Consider the following 24427-nt stretch of genomic DNA (forward strand, 5'->3'; position numbering starts at 1 on the left):
CTAATCCAAACATCATAAAAGTATGTGTTGCCTGAAGTCATTTTGAATAATTATAGAAAAGCACTGATAGAACACTGCATACTAACATGAGGCTACAGGGGGATTGAAATGTGATCAAAATTTAAAGGGCCAATTCACATACGCTTACAGCCAATTTATTAGGTATACATTGTCATCTGGTTGTTAACGACAAAATCTTAACAGCCAATCATACAGGCAGGTAGACATGGACCAGAGAACCTGCCAAAGTTCAAACTGAGCTTTAGAATGAAGAAAGGTGATTTAAGTGGCATTGAACATGGCTTATGGTACCAGACTGGCAAGTTAGAGTATTTCAGAAATTGCTGATCTAGCTGGGACTTTCCCACATAACAATCTCTAGGGTTTACAGAGAATGGCCTGAAAGAGTGAGCAGAAGTTCTCTGGGTTAAAAATGTCCTTGTTGTTGCCAGAGGTCAGAGGAGAATCAACACACAGCCTCTCAAACCTTGAAGCAGATGAGCCACTACTCCTCTGTCAGCTAGCAAAAGCAGAAGCTACAGATCTCACAGGTGCAGACAACAGAAGAATGCAAAAACGTTGCCTACTCAGGTGAGTCGTGATTTCTTCTGCGACATTCAGATGGTAGGGTAATAATTTGGTGTTAACAGTGAAAGCATGAATCCATCATGTCTTATATCAAGGGTTCAGGCTATTAGTCATGGCTTAATGGGGTAACTCGGCCTCAAGAGTCGGTGTCCTGCAGGTTTTAGATGTGTCCTTGATCCATCACAGCTGATTTAAATTGCTAAATTAGCTCCTCAACATGTCCTGAAGTTCTCTAGAGGCCTGGTAACGAACTAATCATGTGATTCAGGTGTGTTGACCCAAGGTGAGATCTAAAACCTGCAGGGACACCGGCCCTCGTGGACTGAGATTGCCCACCCCTGCACTAGAGCAGCGTTGGGATCCGCAGCATTAGTAGATTTGTATCATGTGTGTACAACAACTGTGTCAACATGGACCAAAATCTCAGAGCAATGTTTCCAGCACTGTGGTGAATCTCATGGATTTTGTTTTTTGAGGATTTGCCTGGAAATTGCCCTCCACCCCATCACAGCAAGGGTAAAGGAAACATAATGTGCTCTTAGTAAACATACCATTCACAGTTTTCATTAGGGGAAACCTCCATGTACAATGCAAAACAATGAGAATTGCTGAGGGCAAATTTGGTGTTTAAAAAGAAAATAAGATGCCAGAACACTCACGGGGGATCACATTGTTCTGCCAATTACACCAAATATTATCCTGCTCCATTACTGAAGACCATACAAGTTAACCGGACTCTTGCCCATGCTGCTGCCTTTAAACTGGACCATGTTCCCTGAAAAATAAATGTTTAGGCATACATTAGTTCAACACGTAATTAAAGCAGGACAAACTGTAACTGTCCAAACAGCATAATGCATAGGTGTAATATAAAGTTTAGACCACCATCAGTCAGCTGAAGATACTGGAGGTTAGTTTAGCTAATTTAGTGTACATGCTGCAAGAAAGTAGAATGACACGTTCTCTTTCAAGTTGATTTTGTAATTTTTTTTATTGAATAAATGATTTTAAAAGGTAACAATGTTTAAAACTACATGATCTTCACAGCCATTGCTTACATACTCAGATAACCCATCTATATATATTCTTTCAACCCTCCCCACACTTGTCTTTTGCAATTTTTTGCTAATTTCTTTTTTTATGGTTTTTTTTATTTTTATTGAGTCATACTATCATAATAAATGCCCATTTCAAGTCTTGTCACACTAACAGCTATTCAATAGGAAAAAAGGAAGGGTCTAGCTCTACAGGGGTTGGATTTGAAGTTCCCAGTTCATATTATTCCATCAACAATTTGTCAAGTTACTAAAGCAGAAGGAAAAAAACAAGGATCCAAAATGTTTTTTTGTTTTTTTTAAAGAAATGAAATAAAAGTTGGTATGAGGAGTTACACCAGGTAACCCTCCCAGCCCATCAGGCCACTGCAACAGAAAAAAGTCATTTTGTACAGTGACACGTCTTAAGAAGTCAGTGTCTCAAAAATTCAGAACATAGAAAACCACTAAAATAATTTTGAAACTAGATCCAAAATATTCCTTTGAAAAGAATTTATTTTGATGTACAAAAACAGTCATTTTCCTTTTTTTTTTCTTAGGTTTTTTTTTTTATAATAAAACTCTCAAACACAAGTTTATTGTAGTTCTTATTTCTTTTGTCATTATTATTATTATCATTATTATTATTATTATTATTATTATTATTGATTCATTTCTTCTTTTTTTCTAAATTCATCTATCAGTGCGATTGTATACCAGTGCAGCTACTGGGTCCAGAGTAAAGAAAACAGGCTTTTTCATCTTTAATGGCATAAAAAATAAGGAATAAATCCATAGTTCATACAAAGTATAACTGCTGGTCTTTAGGGGGAAAAAAAACATTTATAAACCCATAAAGCTAGGAGGCACACCATGGGATTTTCATTTTTGAAAATTATAGCAATAATAATAATAATAATAATAGTAATAATAATAATAATATTAATAAAACAAAACAAGTAACAACAACTTGCAACCATTTTTAACCATCCTTGAGGCCAATTACAGCTTCAGAGATAGAGTCAATGAAAAAAAATCATTGAAAAATTGAGTTGCTTATTAAGTCAAAACAGTTGAGAAAAATCGCACATTTAAAACAAACGAAAAGAAAAGAAAGAAAAAAAAAGACAAAACATTTTGTCAATTGCAGGGTTTTTAGTTTTTTTTTTGTTTTTTTGGAAGGACAGGAAGCCAGGCCTGAAGAGCAGCATTTGGGCATGGCCGCTGGCATCTTTGGTTCAGTCAAACATACGAAGGTAACACGAGCTTGAGCATTCCACGAAATATGAGAATGACCACGCAAGGAATGCTGAGGCTGAACTCTAACCCTGGTATGGAACCAAAACACAATCTGCTACAGACAAACTACAAATGTCGTTCCATAAGATCCCATGAGGTATTAATGCTTTAAACAGTTAAACCAGTACAGAAGCAGGACTGTTCTCTGTGTCCTTACGTAAAATATTAACTCTCCGTCCCATTTTAGGAGATGCTTTCCTTCAACGTGGCTAAAAAAAAAAAAAAAAAAAAAAAAAAAAAAAACCAGGATCGTTCACTAGTCAACAACTCAAACTCTTTGAGGAGGTCAAACGATTCAGCAGCTAGAAGAAAAACTAAGGATTTGTTGTTTTCTTTAAAAAAAAAGAAAAGGGAGAAGAAGAAGAAAAAAAAAAAAAAAAACAGCATCAAATTTTGCAGGAGGAGGCTAAAGACGACCACGACTACTGTCACCATCTACCGAACGACATACATCACACACCTTGACAAACTAGGCCATGAGGCTGGGCCACAGTGTAGGGAGCGATCAAGGGGAATGAGGTTAACTTGTGACTTCTTGTCCTTTCAAACCTGCAAGGGGTGTTGACTTGCACTGGTAGGAAAAAAACTAAACAAAAACAAACAAAATACAAACAAAATAAAAACACCTGTTGAACAGATCTGCATATATCAAGGATAGTAAAGGTAAAACATGTAAGATTTTCTCTTAATATATCACTGGTAAATTGTAATGACGACCGCAGACAGTACATTCCATAGCCCCTGTAACGTGTTGCTTCTGGGACTTTTCCTTCTTCACTATATTCCGTATTTCCCATAGGGAATTGATCCCAAAATAACCCACAGTGAACTTCGTGAAAGCAGAGGTTGCTGGGGGCTACTGTATGAATTGGTGACTATCATACTTCGGTATTAAAATGTGCCGTCATGACTCATTTCACAGGAATGTACTAAAGAGAAAATCTTATATGTATCATCTTTAAGTATGATATGATCAATGAGTCCGCATGACCAGTCACGAGATGTGACCACCCCAATATGAGGTCAGATAGCACCATATTTGTCTTAAATCTCTTAATGGTTAATAAGAGTGTGTAAGCCATAGATCAAGCATATCATGGATAAAACCATAGGTCTCATACTCATACATACATGCAACAAAATACATTGCATGTGTATACAAAGACATATGTAAAAGAGCATGGTCAATTTGGTTTTGCAGCAGAAAAATTCAGGTTGTGCTGTGTTTAAATGGACCAGGAAATGACCACCTGGCTGTTCCTCCTCGTCATGTAGTGTACAAGGAGACGCAGTTTGAACACCACAGCGGCTGACGTCACCTTTAAGAGCAGGGGTTGGGTTTTTTTTTTTTCGCCAGCTGGGTGAAAAAACTGAAGGCTGCGGGCATCCAGCTGCCCTCTTAGAGAGAGCACTGGCATTCTAAAGCAGGAAAACGTCATGTGGCTCTTTCCTACGCTGTGGTGTGATGATGGAAAAGAGAAGAGCGACAGAGGGACACTCAGGGCATCATCTACTGGTCCATTGTTTTTTTTCCTTTCTTTAAATCATTCATTTAAGGCAACACAACTGAAATCTGGGTCATTTCGGGTTACTGTGGATGGAGTGCCAAAAGCCCTTGACATTTTTGCATAAAGAAAAAAATACCTGTCAGTTAGTAAAGGCTGTTACAAAGAAAGATGTTGGTCAAGTAACAAGAACCTCTCAAAAATTCCAGTTAGCGAACTAAAACCCGAAACAAGCGACCCGCACGACGATCCTCCAAGACTCAAACGTTCTGACAAGTAAAGCCAACTATCCAGGTGTGTGTGCGGATGAGACTCACAGCAAGTAAATATCTGGATGGGAGATGGCTTGTTGAGTCTTTATGTGCAGAGAATCTGTTCCAACTAATTCAACTGTGTTTGCTTCAACCTGACTGCCCATACAAGCTGACAAAAACGTTACTAGCGCCGTGGACACACAAACAGGATCAATGGGATCTCACTAAAGTACCGGAGCAGAATGGCAGTAGTGCAGTTTCAACAACTACGTTGACTGGCTGCACTTCTAAACAGCACAATGACATGAACGTCTACATGACACAAACATGGTAATGAGATCACTTCCTTTGTGCGTCTTCAATGGATCAAAATGACAGCTTTGATACATAATACTTTGTGGACGAGTGACCATTGTTAGCTATAATGTAAAGAGACGAGACAATCTTTCCCCATTAGCGTGGGCAACATGCAGCACATTCAGCAAATGACTAAACCCACCTGGTTTGACAAGTATATCAAGTGATGCGGTCTGTCTCGAAACTGGTTTTGCATTCAGAAGCTGGAGACTTGATACATCTACCAGAGGTTAAAGAATGCAAAACCAAACAACGGACTACAAAGTGTGGAATAGAGAGAAGACATTATGGCTTTGAGTAGTTATAGCATGTCCCTGTCAAGTGACTCCCTGCCAGTAAACTCAGAAACAAACACATACGTTCAACTTAAATCTAAGTATTACTCAGCCATGCTTTTTGGGGTGTTTTTCCTCCCCTCTGTAGGGACCTGTAGTTGTGCCCGCTCCCCCTCTCCAATGCAGAGAATTTTACACTGTTTATTAATAAATCACTGTGACACGATTATCCCTGGACAAAATGGCTTCCTCCAGCAGTTACTTTAAACTGAAAGAAGTTAAAAAAAATGATTAAAACTAAAACCGATAAGGGACACAGCTGTTCATGGTTTAGAGCTTCCACACCAAAACACTACAAATACTCAGAGGGGGAGGTTTCCAAACTCTTTTGTAGGGGAATCTTTAAGTATCATCCAATTTCTACTAGTTTTTTGTCTTGTGGCAGACCAATGTCTATATCCACACACAGAAATCACACACACGATTGTGAGCTCAATCAATAAATATTGCCAGCAAAAGCTGGTCAAGAGGCACCACAATCCTACCATCTATACTTTGGAGTATACATATTCCAATACATAGTTCCAACTACAACACTACAAGAGTTTACAAGCTAAAACAAACCTCAGTCTTTTTTTTTTGTTTTGTTTTTTTGAGAGGAATCAAGAAGAGACGACAGCCTTTGAAAACTGCAGTTGCCTTGCTACATGGTGTTACATGTTTAAGAGTAGGTTAACGTAAAGATTAAGAAAAAAAGAAAATTCTTAGTAAATGTAAAAATTGTAGCAAAGCTTAAACAACAGAAGCGCGAGACTAATCCACTCGAAGAGACTTCCTTCCATCCACAGACTTAAACACCTGATTAGGTTCGCTGAAAAGATTAATAAAATCTAACGTTTGATTAAATTTCCAAAAATATGAATGAACGGGGGGTTTCAGATATAGGAATACATATGCTGCAAAAACGTAACCACAGGCAAAGAAAAGGAAACGTGTGGATTTCTTGTCAGAATCAAATAACGCTTCGTTGCCACCCGTTGCCATGTCAACGTCTGGGAGACGGCCAGCATGGCAACGGAAACTATCATCATAAAATGGTACAGTAGTAGAAATAGCTAGACCAGGAGGGGGCGGGCTCTCCTGGGAAAAGGTCCGCGGAGAGGTCCAATGATTGGTCATGCGGCTCGCTGTCAGGAATAATGGTTGTAGGGTGGTAGAGGGTGCCCAATGCCATTCTGGTAGTGATGGTGCTGGCGGTGGGCGATGTACTCTGCATAGCCCATCGTCATCTTCTCGCTACGGTACCTGGGGACAAAAAGAGATGTGTTGTGATGGCTAACTGCTCTAATCCAGTGTTAGGAGAGTCATGATCACTCTCACTTTGCTCTTCATATACAGTCCAGTGTCAGTGCTAAAATAGGCTGCATGTTCAGTAGCTATCAAAACTAAAGCAGCAGGCCCACAGATGATACTTTACTTGTATGCGTGATTTCTTTTACTAAACCTGACTCATACAATAACCATGATGCAACTTCCTGGAAAGAATTACGTTTAAAACAAAATTTACATAAAAGATGGATGTAGGCAATGTGCATCACACGTTGGCTAGCAACGTGAACATTTTCTAAACTTCAAGCTCAGCATTTCCACTGTTGCCATCTTAGCTTTTTGAAACCAGACATCAGTATCACTCAAAGAGACAGACAGTGCACACACTGCAGTAAACCATACATTAACTTTCTTTTTTTTACTAAAGGGGACCATAAGTTACTAAATGAACATCCTGTTATATTCAGCAAGGCTTTTAACTAGTAACTGAGACCAAACAGGAAGATATTTACTGAGGATATAGATTGAGGAAAGTCAGGGACATCTTTCCATATATTTCAGTACAACTGGTCTTGTTTGCCACCAGGGGTCAACCCTTGCTGGCCATTAAAAGATTACAGATTTCTAGCACTTCTGTTAATACAGTCTGCTAATACAGTCTACAATATGGACTTTAGCTGTGTTATGCTAATGAGGGCTAATGTGGCCTCAAGAAGGGATATTCAAGCAGAGGAGAGTCTTTTTTTTTAGTGTCCACGAAGTAGCAACGAAAACTGCAGCCAGAAATTTCAATTTCACTTAACCTCCTAGGACCTGGTGTCCGCATATGTGGACATCACATTTTGGGATGTCTAGACCAAAAATACTACATTTTTCTCTACAAGAAAATACAAAATTTAGGTTAAAAAAAAATAAATCTGCTAATTCTTTGTTTTTACATTCATCAGGTCCCAATCAATCCAAATAGCAAAGAAAAATTCAAAATGCATGTCATGAAAGAGTTCGGGTTTTAGGAGGTTAATGGGAGCTCTAAAAGCAAATGAGTCACCGCAAACTGATAGTTTTATACCAGAGTATATTTTATATTTTATATTTACATCTAAATATTTTATAGCCTAGTGCAAGGCAGAATGCATTACTGGTGAAGTTATGATCCTGATTTTTATATTACTGAAGAGTAAATAGCAGCTAGCCACAGTAACTGGATGCAGCTTGATAGTGTTAGCTGAAACTTTGTCCAAAAAACAAAAAACCCTTGGACAAAGCCCCTTGAGCTAAGGTTTTAAACCATTACTTCACATAACAAAAGGGTGATGTCACTGTGGTTACACCCATCTCTTACATCCTGGGTTTTCTTCTTTTGCCTGCCACTGTCTCAATTCAGCCTCAACAAAAGTGGCATGGCAGTTCCTGGAACATTTGCACATAGTTTCCTCAAGAGCCACAAAAGGTTTAATCAACAGACTCAACATATGCCTTTTCACATATGCACATAGGTACATCCAGACACACTGACGTATACAACTATTTGTGCTGGTTCTGTTAAGCCTTGTGCACGTCAGGTAAAAGGATCTAAATGAAAGTGTGCTGCAAGAACAGAGTACAGCAGTGACGCATTAATGTTTCAGCATTAGATAATTCAATCAATTAAATGTAATCTTACCTGGTTAACTTAATGGTCTTCCTGAAGTCATTTGTGATGGGAGCTTTGTAACCTCCCTTTCGTAGTAAGGAATCTATGGTTTGAATGTGGTCCCAACCTAGTTAAAGTAAAAGGAGTGAAAAGCAATTCCACATATTCCCTACTCTGTTCAATACAACTCAGTCTTTATTAAAAGCAGAGGAAGCTAGATTGTTAGAGGCACAAGAAGATCTTACCTTGCTCCTTTGCAACCTCTGGTAGGTAGGTGGCGGTGCGTTTTGATCCTTTTTCATTGAAAAATTCTATCCTAATACCGTGAACACCCACCTAGAATTCAAGACAGGCACAAAAATAAATCCCTATAAATCTCTTCATCCAATGAAGACAGAGCTGTGGAGAAACAGGTTATTCCATTCAAAATGCACTTCCAAGTTAATGATGGAATCTGTTTTACATTTTTCATCTAAATGCAATGTACTGCATGGTTGAAGCTCCAGTTTATTACACGATATTCTCATTTCTGTTCACATATTATTCTTAATTTTCAGTCTTCTGCTGGAAATTAAAACTACAATTAAAAAATGGTACTATTGATCAAACTGTAGCTCCAAATCATATTTATTTTCACAGATAACAGCTGGTAAAGACATCTACTGATGTTTTGGAAAAGCATACAGCACCCAATCAAACTAATCCAATTTTGAAAGCCAGAAAACTTTAATTTAAAGCAGACTTTTTTCTCTTTTATAAATACAATGCTTTAGAACTATGCTGCCACTTCAAGAATGCTGGGTATGCCTTCAAGTGACAAACCCAGAAATAACGTGTGGACACATTCGTGTACAATAATAGCTTGAAGAATGAGATGCACGTGAGTCTGCATCAAAGCACCACAAAAGTGCGGGGGCAAAAGCCTGTGCTCAGCCATGTTCAAGCAAATAACATCTCTTACCTCCCAGTCAAGGTAATCACCGACGTCTTCAAAGTTGGTGAGAAGAGACACTGAGCAGAAGAGGCGAGGCAGCTCATCCCTTGTCATAGGGGGGAAGCGGCTGTCTTTAAGGGCACTGGAGACATCAAAGTACAAAAGCAAAACAGCATTACAAGAGGTGACTCAGCACAGGGATGCAGGGTGCTGGTATGTAACAGATATAGTAGCACACTTTGCAACAGAATGAAATATGTTTTGCTTGTTTTGGGGGGGGGTTTTGTCTTTTTTTGGGGGGGGGGGGGGGGGGGGGGGGGGGAGAGAGACGACTAGTGGACTTTCCATGTCCACAAGTCTGTGTGATATAAATTTCCTCATCAGACAGTGAATGTGAGGACCCATTCGGATGGCCAGCCGGCCTGTTTTGTTTTTGTTGACTTGTCCACAGAGAATTTACATTACAATGTATCAACTGCACATGCACCTCAGGTGGCGTTCTTCAAAGGAGTATGACAGGAACGACTATTTAGCCATCGGGTCTCCAGCTGTCCGCATCCACAACAGAGTATAATCGAGGCAGTCTCAGTTACACCACTTGCACCGTTTAGTTGTGACTCAACTTCTCTTCTACGACTGGCCATAAACAAACCAAGCCTATTTAGGAGTGGGGATACAAGTGCACAAGCTTGTAATAAAGCATACTTGCAGCCATGTTGAATGTCGGATACTGCCTTTCATGAAACCAGACTATTTGAGGAAAAGGAAAAGCCATCTCCTGAACATATTTAACATTTACAAGCTAACTGACAGGTTTTAATTCTATATGAGCTATTTATCTGTATATACTACAAGGATGTCAAAGGAACAGAAGCAGGTCAGCACTGCTGCTTTCCACAGTGGCAAAAACCAGTAAAAGGTGGTTTAGCCTCACCAAAAACATGAATTACACCACTGTTTACTGATAACACTAGTGGAAGATCCATATGTCTGATTACCCCACCTTTCTTGAATTGATTGGGAGGATCTGACGCTTTTCCCATGATTGTTTGCTTAGCATAAGATGCTCCATTCCCAACAACTTTCTATCTATTTATTTCCTAATCCACTACGGTTTCTTAATCTTTTGCCACTCAGACAAGTTTTTGTGCAGATTGCACACTTTTTAATTGTCTTAGGCCTAGAGCTGGGCGATAGAACGATAACGATATGTATCGCGATATAACTTTTACTCGATAGAGAAATTAAGCTATCGCGATAGACCTCGCCGCTCTTGTCCTCTTAAAAAAAAAAAAAAAAAATAATAATAATAATAATAATAATAATGTCAGCCAATCCAAATTAAGTAGCGCAGAGCCGAACCAATCACAGCCGCAGCGTCACGTCGCGTGACTTGTTAGTACAGCACAAGTGCCAAGCCGCACGTGTGTTTGTTTGGGAAGCAGCCGGCGGGTAATGGAGCCAGCGCGTAATGGAGGAAATGAGTGTGCCGACTAGAAAAATCAACCGAGCGTGACCGAAGAGAAAACAGATGACGGTTCCAATGCCGGAGAGATTGTCGAACGGAAGAGCCATAGAAGTTCCGTAGTGTGAAGGTATTTCGGCTATTTCAAGTCTGACAAAAAAACAGAGTAGCGTGCACTGTAAATTGTGCCGAAAGCAAGTCTGGAAATACAATAAACTGGTGCATGCGTCACACTGCGCCACGTTATTGTTTCGGTTAAATGAATTTCTACAATACTGTTACTGTTAATTCTACTCTCTGCAGTGTTTAAATGCTTACATATACACACAGTTACTGTCCCTCCACACATACGACTCGGTTCTGCTTCTATGCCCCAGCTTTGTTTACTTTTTCCCACCGAGGCTTCTAGACTTCTGATTGGCCAATATTTCTGCACGGTTAGGAATCTAGCGCCACCTGCTGCTTTGGCATGTTCATAGCAGCGTTTTCCTTCATTTCTGCCTTTATGTGTGGACGGGATTATTTTTTTAAAACGAAAACGGAAAATCTCCGTTTTCAAAAATACCCGTGTACGTGTGGACGTAGCCTCAGTCTCTGACTGGAAGCGCTAATTCGTCATTCGGCTTTTGTCAGACTAAAGTAACTGTTAAAACTGTTTGAAAAGCTAAGCTATACAACAAGGAGAGATTGAGAATTTCCTTTTAGTTCTCAGTTTATTTGATATTGACAAAAGTTAGTCAGTTTTGTCTGTTCTTCTGTAAAACAAACTAAGATTTATTTTTAGAATTAATATTTTGTTTCTAAGTGGAATTGACAATTTAGTCTGTTTCATTTGTTCTATTTTGAAACTTAAACGCTTTAGCGGCTGCCTTTTGTGTAGTTTGCAATATTTGCCTTTTATTTATCTGAAAAAGTCTCATGTTCCTTAAGTACATCTACCCTGTTGAACTTATTATGGGAAATAAATATTTAAATAAAAACAAGCTGCTGATTATTTCACATTTTACTTGTGAGCAACGGCACATTTAAATCTTACAAATATAGTTATTTGGCTTATATCGTGATAGATATCGTTATCGCCTGAAATGAAAAAAACATATCGTGATATGAAAAAATCTCATATCGCCCAGCTCTACTTAGGCCTTTTTTAAGCGATTTTGCCTTTTTCTTTTTTTTTTTTGCTTTGGTCATTCATAATCATCACAAACGGGGGTAGTTAAGACTTGGTGAATGTGAGTGTCATTCTACAGACACGTCTTAGCAAAGACCAACACAGCAGTTAAGACCAGCTGTTGAAACTTATCCAAGATCCTAATGGAGATAGATTACATGCCAACACATACCACACACAGGCAGTGTAGTTCAAGAACAGTGATGCGTGGCACAAATGTCCTAACAACTGCTAGTGAATGGTGCACTTTCGTGTTGTTTAGCCTTGTCGCATGGACAGTGTTATGGCACCTGCACTGAGACAAGACAACTGCATTTTTGCATGAGCATAAATGGTTATGTAGCATTCTGCTTGACAAATGACAAACACAATCGTGGCATGCACATTCAGAACCTAAACAGTATTTTTATTTGTCTTCTTTAGACAAAGGTAAATCTTTATGTCGCTTGTTTTTAATACCAAAAGAAAAGGTGGTCACAAGATAGGAGACCTCCATGTATCTCCAGAACAGCTTCAGTCCATGTTGGCATTGATTCTCTCAGTGTTTGGAAGTCTACTATAGGAGCAAAAACACTGTCCACAGTGTTCGGCATCTGATAACCGAGGGGAAGAACTAACGTCTTTCCAAAAAGCCTACGATGACTTCTCCTTATTACACCCTTCAGTGATCTGCATTCCTGGGATTCAAGGGTTCATGTTTGTCCTTTAATCACACTACTTTTTTTTTTCCCCAAATAGATGTCATTAATTCAAACCTTTACGGAAAACTAAAGAACATTATTGTGGAATATTTTCCAAGCCCCAGGATCAGGAATCAAAGACAAACATCAGTTCCACTCAAAACGCAGCACAAATGAAATTTAAAAAATAAATGAATTAAAAAAAATAACCTTCAATATGACTTCAATTTACTCTTTTTTCCCCACTAATAACATTTTGTGCCGTTTCTGAATGTTTCTTCTCTGTGACAGAGGTCTGCAGCTCTGAAGCACAAATTAGCGAGTCCCCATTTTTGCTTACCTGGTAAGGGTGTACTCCCTGAGTCCTGAGTGCAGATTCATGGCAGAAAATGTACCTATACAACCCCTCAACCGCTTGTCTCTGCCTATTTTCCATGTGACAAACAGCGGGCTGAAAAACAACAGACGAACAAGATACTGTGTTAAAGTAGTTGAACATTAATGTGTTTACACAAGATGAGAAATGCCTACTCAGGGCTTATAAAAGCTCATTAGAAGTACACATCGCCGAGTTTTTTGCAGCTAGTAAGACAGACCTTTTCACATTGGACTGAAATGGGACAAGTGTCTCACATTATTACGGATTAATTGTCATCAAAGACTTTAGCCCATAGCACTGGGCCATATGTCCAGCCACAACAGAATAACCCAAATCTCTTTTTGAAACAATGATTTTCTACACTTACTACATTTTCCAGCTTTTATGGTAGCGGGTAAAAAAACAAAAAACAAAAAACAAAAAACATACTGGAAAAAAGAAACCAACTACACAAGTTTTTTGTTTGTTTTTAAATTCCTCATTGGACTCACTGTGTGGAAAAACACCGAATTACTTAGTTACATGCTGTTTCACTGGAGCCAAAAGTGCATTAGGCAGAGAACAGGACAGTAAAAGGTACACACCTCCTTTTGGTTTGCATACATTCATCAAGCATTGCTGAGTACAACAGTCAATGCTGGAAGGCATCATGGCATGTCCATGGCAAAAACCATGCAAAACCGGGTGTATGGCCCATGGAGAATTATGGAAATAAGAACACACACCCCATCTACCCTGCATACCTTTTTGTCATCTGTCCAATGTGTGTCTGAAACACTATACTTAAAGGGTTTTTTTGTCATCTATAGCTTCACATTGTAAAAAAACGAAAAGAAAATAATAAATACATAAATTTTATATACACACACTATATATGTATATTGCATCATATACAGTCATTTGATTATGTAAAGTTTTATTCTCACATGCCACTGTAGGGCTCCAAATGATCTCTTTCCAGATTAAAACCACCAGTCAGATTCTAAGTACAGATAAAAATAATTCAGCATTCAATTCAAAATTCAGCATGACACTTTTACAGTTTAGCTACAAAGGTTTCACAGTATTATTATATCCCTGCCAAATTATTCAGTGACAGAACAGTCTTTTCCAGCATCTCTGAGTTCACTCCTAAAATATTGGACATGCGCAAAGCCTAAGAAAAAAAAAGGGTGTGTTTTATCTGAAAACATTTAAATGATATTTTATACAAATCAAAATGACTCCTGGTTCAATGAAGTTTCATTTATCTAAAAAAAAAAAAAATACATTTAAAAAACTAAAACTTAACTAGTTTAAGTGGCTTCAGCTGGCAACAGAAGTGAATGATTTTCTTCCGTTAGATGGTAATGTAGTCAAAAAAGGAGCCATTATTCATTTATTCTGGTAACGCAGTGGATCAGTACACTCAGAAACTTAGCATGATTTCTACATTTTAATTTTATTTTATTTTTTTAAATTGTAAACCTTAAATTTCAGTGGCTGCTTCACTTCAAAACTTTTACAAAATTTGTATCCAATAAAACATTTTATTAAGCAATGCCTACCCATTCAACATTGCTCATTCCTACTAGGGGTCCACTATGCGTGTAGTTCCCAAAGCGCATATGGATGCATCTCAAAACCAGCTCTCTGCTTTACTAACAACACACGCCGAGTCTATTTTTAATGGGAGCCGGGTCAAGCTGCACAAACCAGATGGTGAGGGCAGGAAGTCAGATGCAGGAACGGCACAGAGCATCCGGTCTGGAGTTTCAAATTAACCTCACCCAGACTAAAGGGTCTGGTATGATTTGAAAGAACTGAACAAAACGGTCACAGTCACGAGCACGCCATATTCCTGCTGTGTCAGCTAGCAGCTAGTCAGCTAATTTAGCTGACGAGCCTTGCTAACATGACTGTGGGAGCAGCTGGTGGACGGCATAATTTATTAGTCTCCTTGCAGTAAAAATACAGCAAATGTATTTTAAATACACTCAAATATTTCATTACATTTAAAGCGGATGCTAAATAGCTGTAAATCCAAAACTAGATAAACAGAAAAAAATGCAGACAATGTTTAATGTTGTTTGATCATTGAAATGGATGCACGGGAAACACAACAAACTCATGTTTATGTCTTCAGAACACACATTTTTATCCCTCAAAATTTTGATATCATCACAACTAATGTGACTTTGCAGAGCTGATCGACTAACTGCGCAGAGCAGTGCATCTATGTCAAATACAGCAGCATTGTTGCAGCATTTAAATAATTCAAACTGACAATGGCCCCAAGAGAAGGGCATGTCAAGGGCACCCAAGACCATGAGTTGCTCAAACCTGTGGGAGTTTTTCTGTGTGGCCATTAGCATGCTACATTCCTAGACACGAGTACATGTCTGGGTTTAATCTGAAGGTTAAGCCCTAGCCCAATGCTCAGCCTTAAAGACTGGCCAGCCAGAGTTAAAAATGGACAAGATTTGTGCCTTTAAGAGAGGCTCCCAAATGTAAATATTGCATGATCACTTCAGTAAATTTGTTCTGCTGTGGAGAATATACCCTTACTGCAATATTTAGAAAGTCAGCACCAAATACTCGCCATTTATTAAACTGCATGACACTTTGCTGGACACGGAAATATTCAGTAAATATGGGATTTACCAAGGTCTGTGCCCCATTGCTGGCATTTCAAATACTCATACTCACACTCATACTTGCAGTGATGCACTTATCCTGATTACCAACGCAATGTCGCTTAATGTTTGAGGGGTTTTTTTTGCTAAGAGTGGACAAGAGACTGTGGAGTAATTTGCACTAATTTTTTTTTCACAGTTTTTCCTTCTCCATAGTCTCTTATTGGGAGGTACAACAGAAAATGTGGGCTTGAGTGTATCATCACTGGAAACACCTATATAGGCTGCAAGACCAGTATGGGGGCCAACATGAGGAGAATTCTCTTATGAAGGATTTTTGCATTTGTCAGTGCAGTCCTGGAATTAATGAGCAAAAAAATGACTACAACTTAAATATGAAAAATAAACATTTTTTAGTTTTACCACCAAGAATGCATTTCTTATTTAGCTTATTGTGCATTAGGTAAGTCTAGCAACATAAACTCTGGCCTAACAAGCTCTATCTATTTTGTCAGAGACATGTCAGGTGACACCCACCACTGAGTTTTGAGCAATCTGTATATTTGAATGTGTAAGCATTTCTGCCTACAGTTTTCTGACATGCAGTTGAGAGAGACTTGGAAATGTCTGACAGACTTCGAGGATGCCCTTTTATCATTAAAGATTCCTGCAAGCTGGATTTCCTTTCAGAGGTCAAGATGTCAAAATCAGCATCTCTGCATATTCAACACAATAAATGCAAATAAACACTTGCAAAAAGCAGTGTGTGTGTTACATATGTATAACAGTGTACCGTTTGCCATGGTAGGTAATGATTTCCATAAACACTGGAATGTTTGAGCTGGTAGATACAAACAACCCACAGCATGCATACACCCAACATGTATACAGCAATGTAATTTATTGTCTGTCTAAAGGGATAAGAATGCCTCTGTGTCACGTGACAGTACAATGGAAAGACAAGATTTCTCATTATTTTAGTAATGATCACACAAGATCAAAAAGTTATTTCAAAGTCATCTGGTCTATTATATTTATAATGGTTAATGAAATTGTTGGGTAGGGCTGCCAATGTAAACAACCGTCTTACAGGCTTATGTTGGGTTAAACAACCGCAAGCCAGACGCTATAACATAAGGTGGAGACAAAATGTCTCGGTTGAGGGCGCAGGAATCATACATTTATTGATTTTTTTTTAAACAATTAATACAAAAAACACCTCGTTCAACGAATGCTTCGCATGGTTAAACAGCGAAACAGTTAAACTATCTTTTAGCTCTATTTATCTAACGCCGCCACTGCTCTTCTTTTATCGCCGGTTAAATTAAGCAAAGATTAGTGCTGCTAAGTACTTAGCAAGCACCACCTTTTCTTTGTTGTTTGGTGCCAAAAATCGGGTATTTTTATGTGTTTCTACACTGGTCTTGTCCACACTACACAAAAACTTGCTGTGAAACCCGCCGGCTGGTTTCGTAGTCATGGTAGCCGAGGTTCTCAGCATATTTACCATTAATTTAATTCCTAAAAGCTTGTTAATACTTCGTTACTAAGCTAATGTAGCTCAAAGCTAAGCCTAGTATGTGGCAAAGCAGAGTTCATTCAGGGCGACTTAAAATATTCTTGATATTAACATACAAAATATTAAAAGTTAACACGTTGAGTCGTATGTTTCACCTAACGAAGCTATCGGTGTTACACTAAAATAAAGTCAACGACGTTATCTTCGTTCAAACCTCTATGATTTTAGACTAAGTGGCTAGCTGGTAACAGCTAAAGCTAGTAGCAAACACCCTTAGCTTACGTTAGCAGTGTTATTAAAGAGTTCGTCTGACAGCACTGTAAACGGTTTCTTTCGCAAAGTGCCAACAGGAAATATAAGAGTGACCTTTCACTCTATCCAGTGACATAAAAGATTACTTTATAAGCACTATATCAAATTCGCTGTAGCGTTAGTGGTCAGCTAGTTTAGCGACAGGCCAGTGTAGACAGTCTCTTCGACAAGGCCCGATATTCCAACTTGGCCAATTCAAGCTGTATTCGCGAGCTTTTCGGTGTAAATTCACGAGAAGCAAAAGGGTGTTTCGAAGTGACAGTTTGAACAGAACCCGGAGCTGAAGCCACGAAGCGTGCTGCCACATACATTTTCTGGGAGAATAGCATAGTGAGCCTTTGACATGCAGCAAACAACAGCAGACAAGAAAATACTCACTAGGGATCATTTGTAAACCTGGGTGTTCTCGGAGGTTGGTATCCGTACAGATGGCAATAAAGCACGTCAAAACAGAAGCAGCACATCTCCGCCGAAACGACCATTTTTCTGCCTCCACTTCCCGAACCAGGTCCTGGGCTGAGATTCGGGGAGAGGCCGGATGTATTATATCCGGCCGGGGCTGGGGACAGAGCGTTTGTGCCGCTGCTACCACTACTACTACTGCCGCTAACGTTACCCCCGGGTCCCCCCAGGCCGTTGGCTCGGCTCACGTTCGCCGCCGCTGCAACTGTCGCGGAGGAGCCAATCCCCAGCTCCGAGCCACAATGTCCGGTTCCTGCCACCCCGCTTCCCGCCCCCACCCCGCCGGGACCCCCTGATCCGGGCGATCCCGACAGTTTCTGCTTCTTCACCCCGCAGCACCCGGCCGCCATCTTGGAACAATCTGCACCGACACACCGCTTCCGACCCATAACCGTCACCGCGGGAAGGGTGGGGGGGAACGCCGGCCAGACGTAGAAATCCCACTGCGTTGATACGTACGACGGACAATACTCCACTTTCACTCTTTTATTTTTTGTCGGACGACGAAATAACCGATGTGGCGAGAAGACTGCAGTGTCACCCTAGCGTTGCCTTTAAAAATGCGTGACTTTGCTACGGAAAATCCATAGCTGGGATAAGCAGTTTTTTTCTCGAGTAGTCAGCCAGTCCAGCTTTGGATCTCGGTGTTCCAGTGGATCACCTATAACGTCAACTCCCAGCCTAATAGCCCCCCGTTCTCCCTAACACGACACCATCCGCATCCGAGGAGATCACAGTCAGTCCCCCTTAAAACACACAAGTTCAGGGTGGGCACGGTCCGAACAGGCCGCAGATGACAGTAGCCAAGCGGTCCAGATGTGAAGCCGACAGCCAGTGCGCTGTAGCCCCGCTGCACACCTCTCCAAGTGGAAGCCGGGAGCTTGAGTACGCAGGACCCATAAGCTTCAGCACAAATTGCGCACAGTGTCTTGGACAGCGTAGCCCCTCATTGCACCAGCTTGTTTGCTACTGCCTCACGAACTTCTAATTACACAACAGGCCCAGTATGTTGGAATTCCAGACGCTGGGATAGCGCAGAGTAAAATGGCATCTGACAATGCAGGGTTGTCATGGCACAATGAAACGCGTCAGCGCCCAGCGAGTCATATCAGTAACGTTAGCCCACAGTTTGCACCTGCATGATGCCTTTTTCTTGAATCTGGTGAGAAGGAGGGGGGAAGAAATCTCAATAACACCCCCGCGTCAAACGGACAGCTGAAAGTTTTCAGTATAGGTTTGTTTGGAGGTTGTCATCCGTTCATGGGGATACACAGAGAAGAGCATTCTAGTCCGTGAGCCGTGAGAAATCCTCTGGATTTGACGAGCCCCGCATTCGTCTCTCAGCTGCTACAATTCGGTGCTGTTCGGGTAAAAGCCCTGTGATCAGTCTGTGGGCACGGGCATCGGTGTCGTCGGCACACCGGAACCGGATTCAGAAAACGTGTTGCGCCCACTTGCTACACATAATGCGTAGCTTCTGGGATATCAGATTTGCAATTCAGAAGAAGTGCACGGGGCCGTGGAAGCATGCGCGCTCTTGACGTCCATGCGTGTGTATGTGTATATGCGTGCGTGCATGGTAAAGTATCGGTGCCGACGCCCCCCAAGTTATAAAAGGCATAGGAGCCGACTGACTGCTGTAAACTGATTTGACAGTGTCTGGATTTCACAGCGCTGTGAGTTCGGATAAAGTTACGCACACCGATGCACGTTCTTTTGAGAAACTGCCTCTAATGTAATCTATTCCGAGTGGCCGATTTGAAATGTGGCACACAGACATATCATATGGCCGCTCTCGGGGCTGCTGCTGCTGCTAGAAATGTCGTGGCTTCATCTCATCCAGGACCCTGGAAGAGTAAACAAATAAATACATCCACACACGTCTAATGTCGAGTTCTGTGTTTCCTGAATCGTTCTCTTACCCCACCTCCTTCCCATTCTGCCCTTCAGTCAGGAATTAATATATCAATAAAGAACGGAGTGGGTAGACATTAAACACTGCATGTACAGCAGAGGGAAATAATGCTTAGATGCAGTTGGGAAAGGACATCTTCTTTTCTACGGGCTCTGATAAAGGATGTAGACAGTGAAATTAGCACCTTCACTCCCGTATATTCAAAATACTTGCAGTCAGCTACACAAATACACCTGCCATTAGGTTCACTTTCATTTGAAGGGGGATCACTGATGTCTGTCATATTTAAGACAAGTATTATTTAGACCATTTGCTGCTTTGAACCAGAGTCAAAAAACCAAATTTTTAACTAGATGCTTTGACCAGATTCAATTACATTTGTTTTACAATGTACTTTGTAAAGAAATTACATGCAAAATTTAGATGTGATCAAATTAATTAAAGTCAGCATTTTGGGCTTTGCCTGTGTGTAGGTCTTATCAACACCTACTCCATGATGCAAAAATGAACAAAAATATAACATTCTCATAGATATGTGAACATAACAATAATAACAGGCGACAGTAATATCATTATGACCACAGTGAGAACTCAGCAAAACAGAGAAGTCAAACCACTTATTTACCAAGCCAGCTCTTCCTCATATTCTTTGTTTTTTGTTTTTATACAGCTGTGTGAACATAGGCAGTGACATGCAAGTTTTTGTTTCCTCTGTGCAGTTATTCCGCAGTTTTAGTCTCTTGACTGTAATACTGAAATATTTACCATAGGTTCTTACAGCCTGTTTATTAAATATATAGTTTTATGATACTACGTGATGTTTTTGTCTAACTTGAAACAAATTCTTTATATTTGTGCGTTTGGACAGTTTTAAGCTCAACCAGGTCATTAAATTAAAATGTTCATCTTTAATTTACTTAACTCTTTCCCCAGTGCATTCAGAAGTTGTTCCAAATTATTATCACAACATAGAAGTTTGGTGTCATCTGCAAATAATATTGTTTGTAGTGATCTGGAAATTACACAATGTCATTAATGCATAAAATGAACAAGAATGGTCCTAATACAGATCCATGAGGAACCCCCCAGTTTTAAGTTGTTTGTTATTAATTTGAACAAAAGATGTGTTTGATAAAAGGAGAAAAAGATGTATGTTTGTCAGTATAAATTTATTTAATTCCATTTTATATGTGTTGTATTATCATTTACCCAAACAGAATAAACAACAGTTTTTAGAATCTTTTAAATTTAAGTGTATCAATTTCAGTTTTAACCAAAGCTGAATTACTAAATTTATATGGCAAAACAATTTCTATTTGAGGGACTCAAACAAAATTACAATTTGGCCAACTTTCTAACTCTGAATAGTTAAAATGTACAAAATAAACCCCCACAAAAACCCAGAAATAGTGCAATTAATTATCAATTATATTCTAAAATAACCATGTCCAGACAATACATGAATGCAATTTTTTAAAAAAGTTAACAGTTGTCATCTTTACCAAATGTCAATATTCAACAAACGTGAAGTTGAATGAAAGCAGAAAAACATATTTACTTGGATACATCTGTGCCACATCAGAGCTAAATTTAGCTCTGATTTGGGTCCCATCAGACCCCGAGAACAATATTAGGCTTTTTAGCTGATTAACCTTCCAGCAGCCAATGACTTTTTTTTCTGTCAGCTGTTTGTTCTGTGTTACAGTGGGCTTACCAAAGCATTTTCTTTCTTCTTTTTTTTGCTGGAAACGGTGCTGCTGAAAGCAGTTTCTTACAGATTAAGGTGCTTTTCTGTGTTTTTTTCACTTACATAAGCAGCAACATCTAGTCTGACATTTGCTATCCTTAACATTATATAGTCATTTGGTGACATTATTACTTGACTTATATTTTTTTGTGCTGGATTGTGATATAAGATGAAATCCATACTTTGAGCTCCAAGATGATGTTTTGCAGGTTCAACACAGCTAACTGTCGTCTGCTAAATATGAGAACAGACAGCAGAGGGGCAACATCAAACTAAAGTTACTCAGTCTTTGTTCCTTTTTTGTGCTACTAAACACATAATACTATAATAACACTATGATAATACTATGCCTATAAGATAACTATTTTTGCTATATTCAGAGCTAACGACAACATTGTCATTTTACAAAACATGGCTACGGGTACTAACACTGTCTTAACCAGGTGTCATGCCTTAACCCTCGACTGTTTGGCATTTCACATTCTCTCACATGTTTTTTATGTCCATACATCTGTATGTTTTAAAATAATCATTTATGTTCAACAGTGTCAAAGGCTGTTTTTTAATCTATAAGTACTCCACTGGCATATTCCCCAATATCAATTGCTGTTGCTGTGTTATCAGTAAACTCTAAGGAACTTTATTGTAACCATGGTCAACAAAAAAAGAAAAATAATCAAAACAATATTATTATAGTATCTACAGAAAGTTTAAAAAAATAATTTAAGTAATATTATCAGCTAAATTCATATATAACTTTGCTTGTTGTGTGTCTTTTTATTTGTTTTTTATGGCAAATAAATCTCAAAATTCAGTCAAGTTCCTTAGAGTCCAACTGTAACGACAAAAGCACTGAAAAAGAATAATTACACAGTACAATATTTTCATATGTGCTTAAATTAAACATCAGTATATCATCCTTAAATATTACTGTCAGCATCAGTTCAATGCCAGTGTAGCAACCCAACAGCATCCTCGGTTCTTCCAGAGCCAAAAAATTTATGTCAATTTCTGTAATGCTGCCTATGCCCAAAGTATTAGTATGCTTATACTTATATTATCATTGACAGTATTTTCCTTGATTTGGCTTCACCTCCTTGGCTGTCAAGTTCAGACATATTTCTGTTTATCAGAGCAGTAACCTACAGACACCGCTCCCATAAAGTGCCTCATGACTGACTCAGCATAAGGCTTCAAACCTCTTTGAAAATGTACAACTAATTATTGTTGGCTGTGCTGCTGACTGATCCCTTTCCGGCTTTCGCCTCCAAACAGGCTTTCTTGTGCAGAGCACTGCAGGTTTTAAGTGTTCTAAGCTTCCATTTTCCTGTTTGGCTGAATTGCTTGCTAGTTTTTTCTGTTGTCCCTTTTATGGGGAAAAACATGTAACCCTAACATTGGATATAAATGTAGTCATATTATATACTCACATTTTGTATCTATGCAGGTTCCTGAAAGCACTCAAAAATGATGTGAAGTGCGCAGACAAAACAGTTGTAAAAAATTGTTTTAAAAGAAAAATAATAGTAAAAGAAAAAATGCAGATGCCTGCATTTATTGTATTACACAATAAATGAAGCAAGTAAAAATTGTCTTGTGTTTTCTTATGTGGCAACATATAATTTCACTTATTGTCACATGGACCTCTACACAGTCAGTTAATCTCGCTGACATCTCAGTGATTTATTTCTGTAGGCAATTGTTCAAGTTTACTCAACTCAACAGATATTTAGCATATTTTTAATTATTAATACATTTTTGTGAAACAGAAATGAGTTTGATCATATGTTAAACTTTCCGTGGTTAATGGCAAACACCATTATGGGGCTTTTAGCTCAGTAGAGCATGAAGCTGGTATGTACACATAGCTTAGTGCAGCTGAGCAGACTGTATTCTCTTTGAAACCCTGTTCGTGTAACCATTGGAACTGAGGCACGGGTGATGTCATTGCAATGCAATCCACCACGTCCAGATTATCTTTTGAAGCTGCAACAGGAAAGGGGGAAGCAGGCTGAATTTCCTCCCCTTCTAGCTGCAGTCTAAGTGCGTGTACTGTTGTCAAGGTCGTGATGGCTTTAAGTAACCCCCACACTGAGAGAATTTATCACTGGCTCTGCAGTTTTACCTTTTTAAGAAAAATACATGTATCTGCACTAATCATTATGTGAATATAAATGGAAAGATTAGGCTGTTTTGTTCCATTCATTTACTGTCTGCTCTATTCCTGGGAGCTGGGACTGTCTGGCATGTTGTTATTACGCCTTGTGGTGGAATTTCCCACAGCAGCAGGACTCACTTGCCTCTGAGATCACAGCTGAGAGGAGACATGATGATGAACATGATTCACATAAGCATGGAGTTAGGTATAGGGGCAACACCAGGGTTTTCTGGTTTTTTAAATCAATAGTAAGGATTCATTGGTTCTCAAATCTCCTTCAACATATTGTGACAAACGACTCAATAGCAAAACAATCACTTAATGGTGAGCAATTGCAAAATACCTCTATTTCATAGCACTGTCAGTGTGTCGTAACTGTAGGGTTTTAGAAATGGCAGGATAGTGGCTAATTCTTAGGATGAATATAGGACATGCCCGTGGTTGATATGTGTTATTATATTTCATTTAATCACACTGCAAAAATGTGATATGAGGTCAAGAGCTTCAGTCAGAGGAGGGGTGGGGCTGAGTCAGACATCTGTGTTGGCTGGTGAGGATAAGCTCTATTGGCGCTTATGCTTCTCCCAAGGAGTTCCAAGTATTGACAGAGGTCAAAGTTTGCATATGGTCCAATTATGTGCTCACTTGTCCCATTCATTCAATAAATTTCCTTGATGTGTTTGGTTGGACTGGTTACTGTCATAAAATGATACGTTACTGCATATTATCAGAAACACATAAATGCAATGTGAATCTGTGCCCCAGTTTCTGCTGCTCTTATTGTCAGCTTAGCTCT

The 24427-nt window shown here is 39.3% G+C and overlaps 1 protein-coding gene across 1 annotated transcript; it reads right to left on the minus strand.

Moving 5' to 3' along the window:
• Positions 1-1548: 1548 nt before the first annotated feature.
• Positions 1549-19311, minus strand: ammecr1 (AMMECR nuclear protein 1). The gene is made up of 6 exons (XM_085288548.1): positions 17728-19311; positions 12865-12975; positions 9236-9350; positions 8520-8610; positions 8305-8401; positions 1549-6617 (listed from the first exon to the last, which is right to left on the minus strand). Exons 1-6 carry the CDS (start codon positions 18198-18200, stop codon positions 6503-6505), a joined length of 1002 nt encoding a protein of 333 aa, XP_085144674.1. The 5' UTR covers positions 18201-19311; the 3' UTR covers positions 1549-6502.
• Positions 19312-24427: the final 5116 nt, after the last annotated feature.

Source organism: Mchenga conophoros, linkage group LG10, assembly GCF_057382185.1.
Source record: "Mchenga conophoros isolate Kocher_MC1m ecotype Shallow Benthic linkage group LG10, M_conophoros_male_GT1.1, whole genome shotgun sequence".
Taxonomy (NCBI): Eukaryota; Metazoa; Chordata; class Actinopteri; order Cichliformes; family Cichlidae; genus Mchenga; species Mchenga conophoros.

Bases quoted from the DNA above. Each gene is read 5' to 3' on its own strand.
- ammecr1 (XM_085288548.1), bottom strand. From the start codon at position 18,200: ATGGGTCGGAAGCGGTGTGTCGGTGCAGATTGTTCCAAGATGGCGGCC. The intron at 9,351-12,864 runs GTAAGCAAAAAT...TGATGTCTCCAG, and splicing joins AGGGAGTACACCCTTACCAG to TGCCCTTAAAGACAGCCGCT. The intron at 8,611-9,235 runs GTAAGAGATGTT...CTTGAATTCTAG, and splicing joins GTGATTACCTTGACTGGGAG to GTGGGTGTTCACGGTATTAG.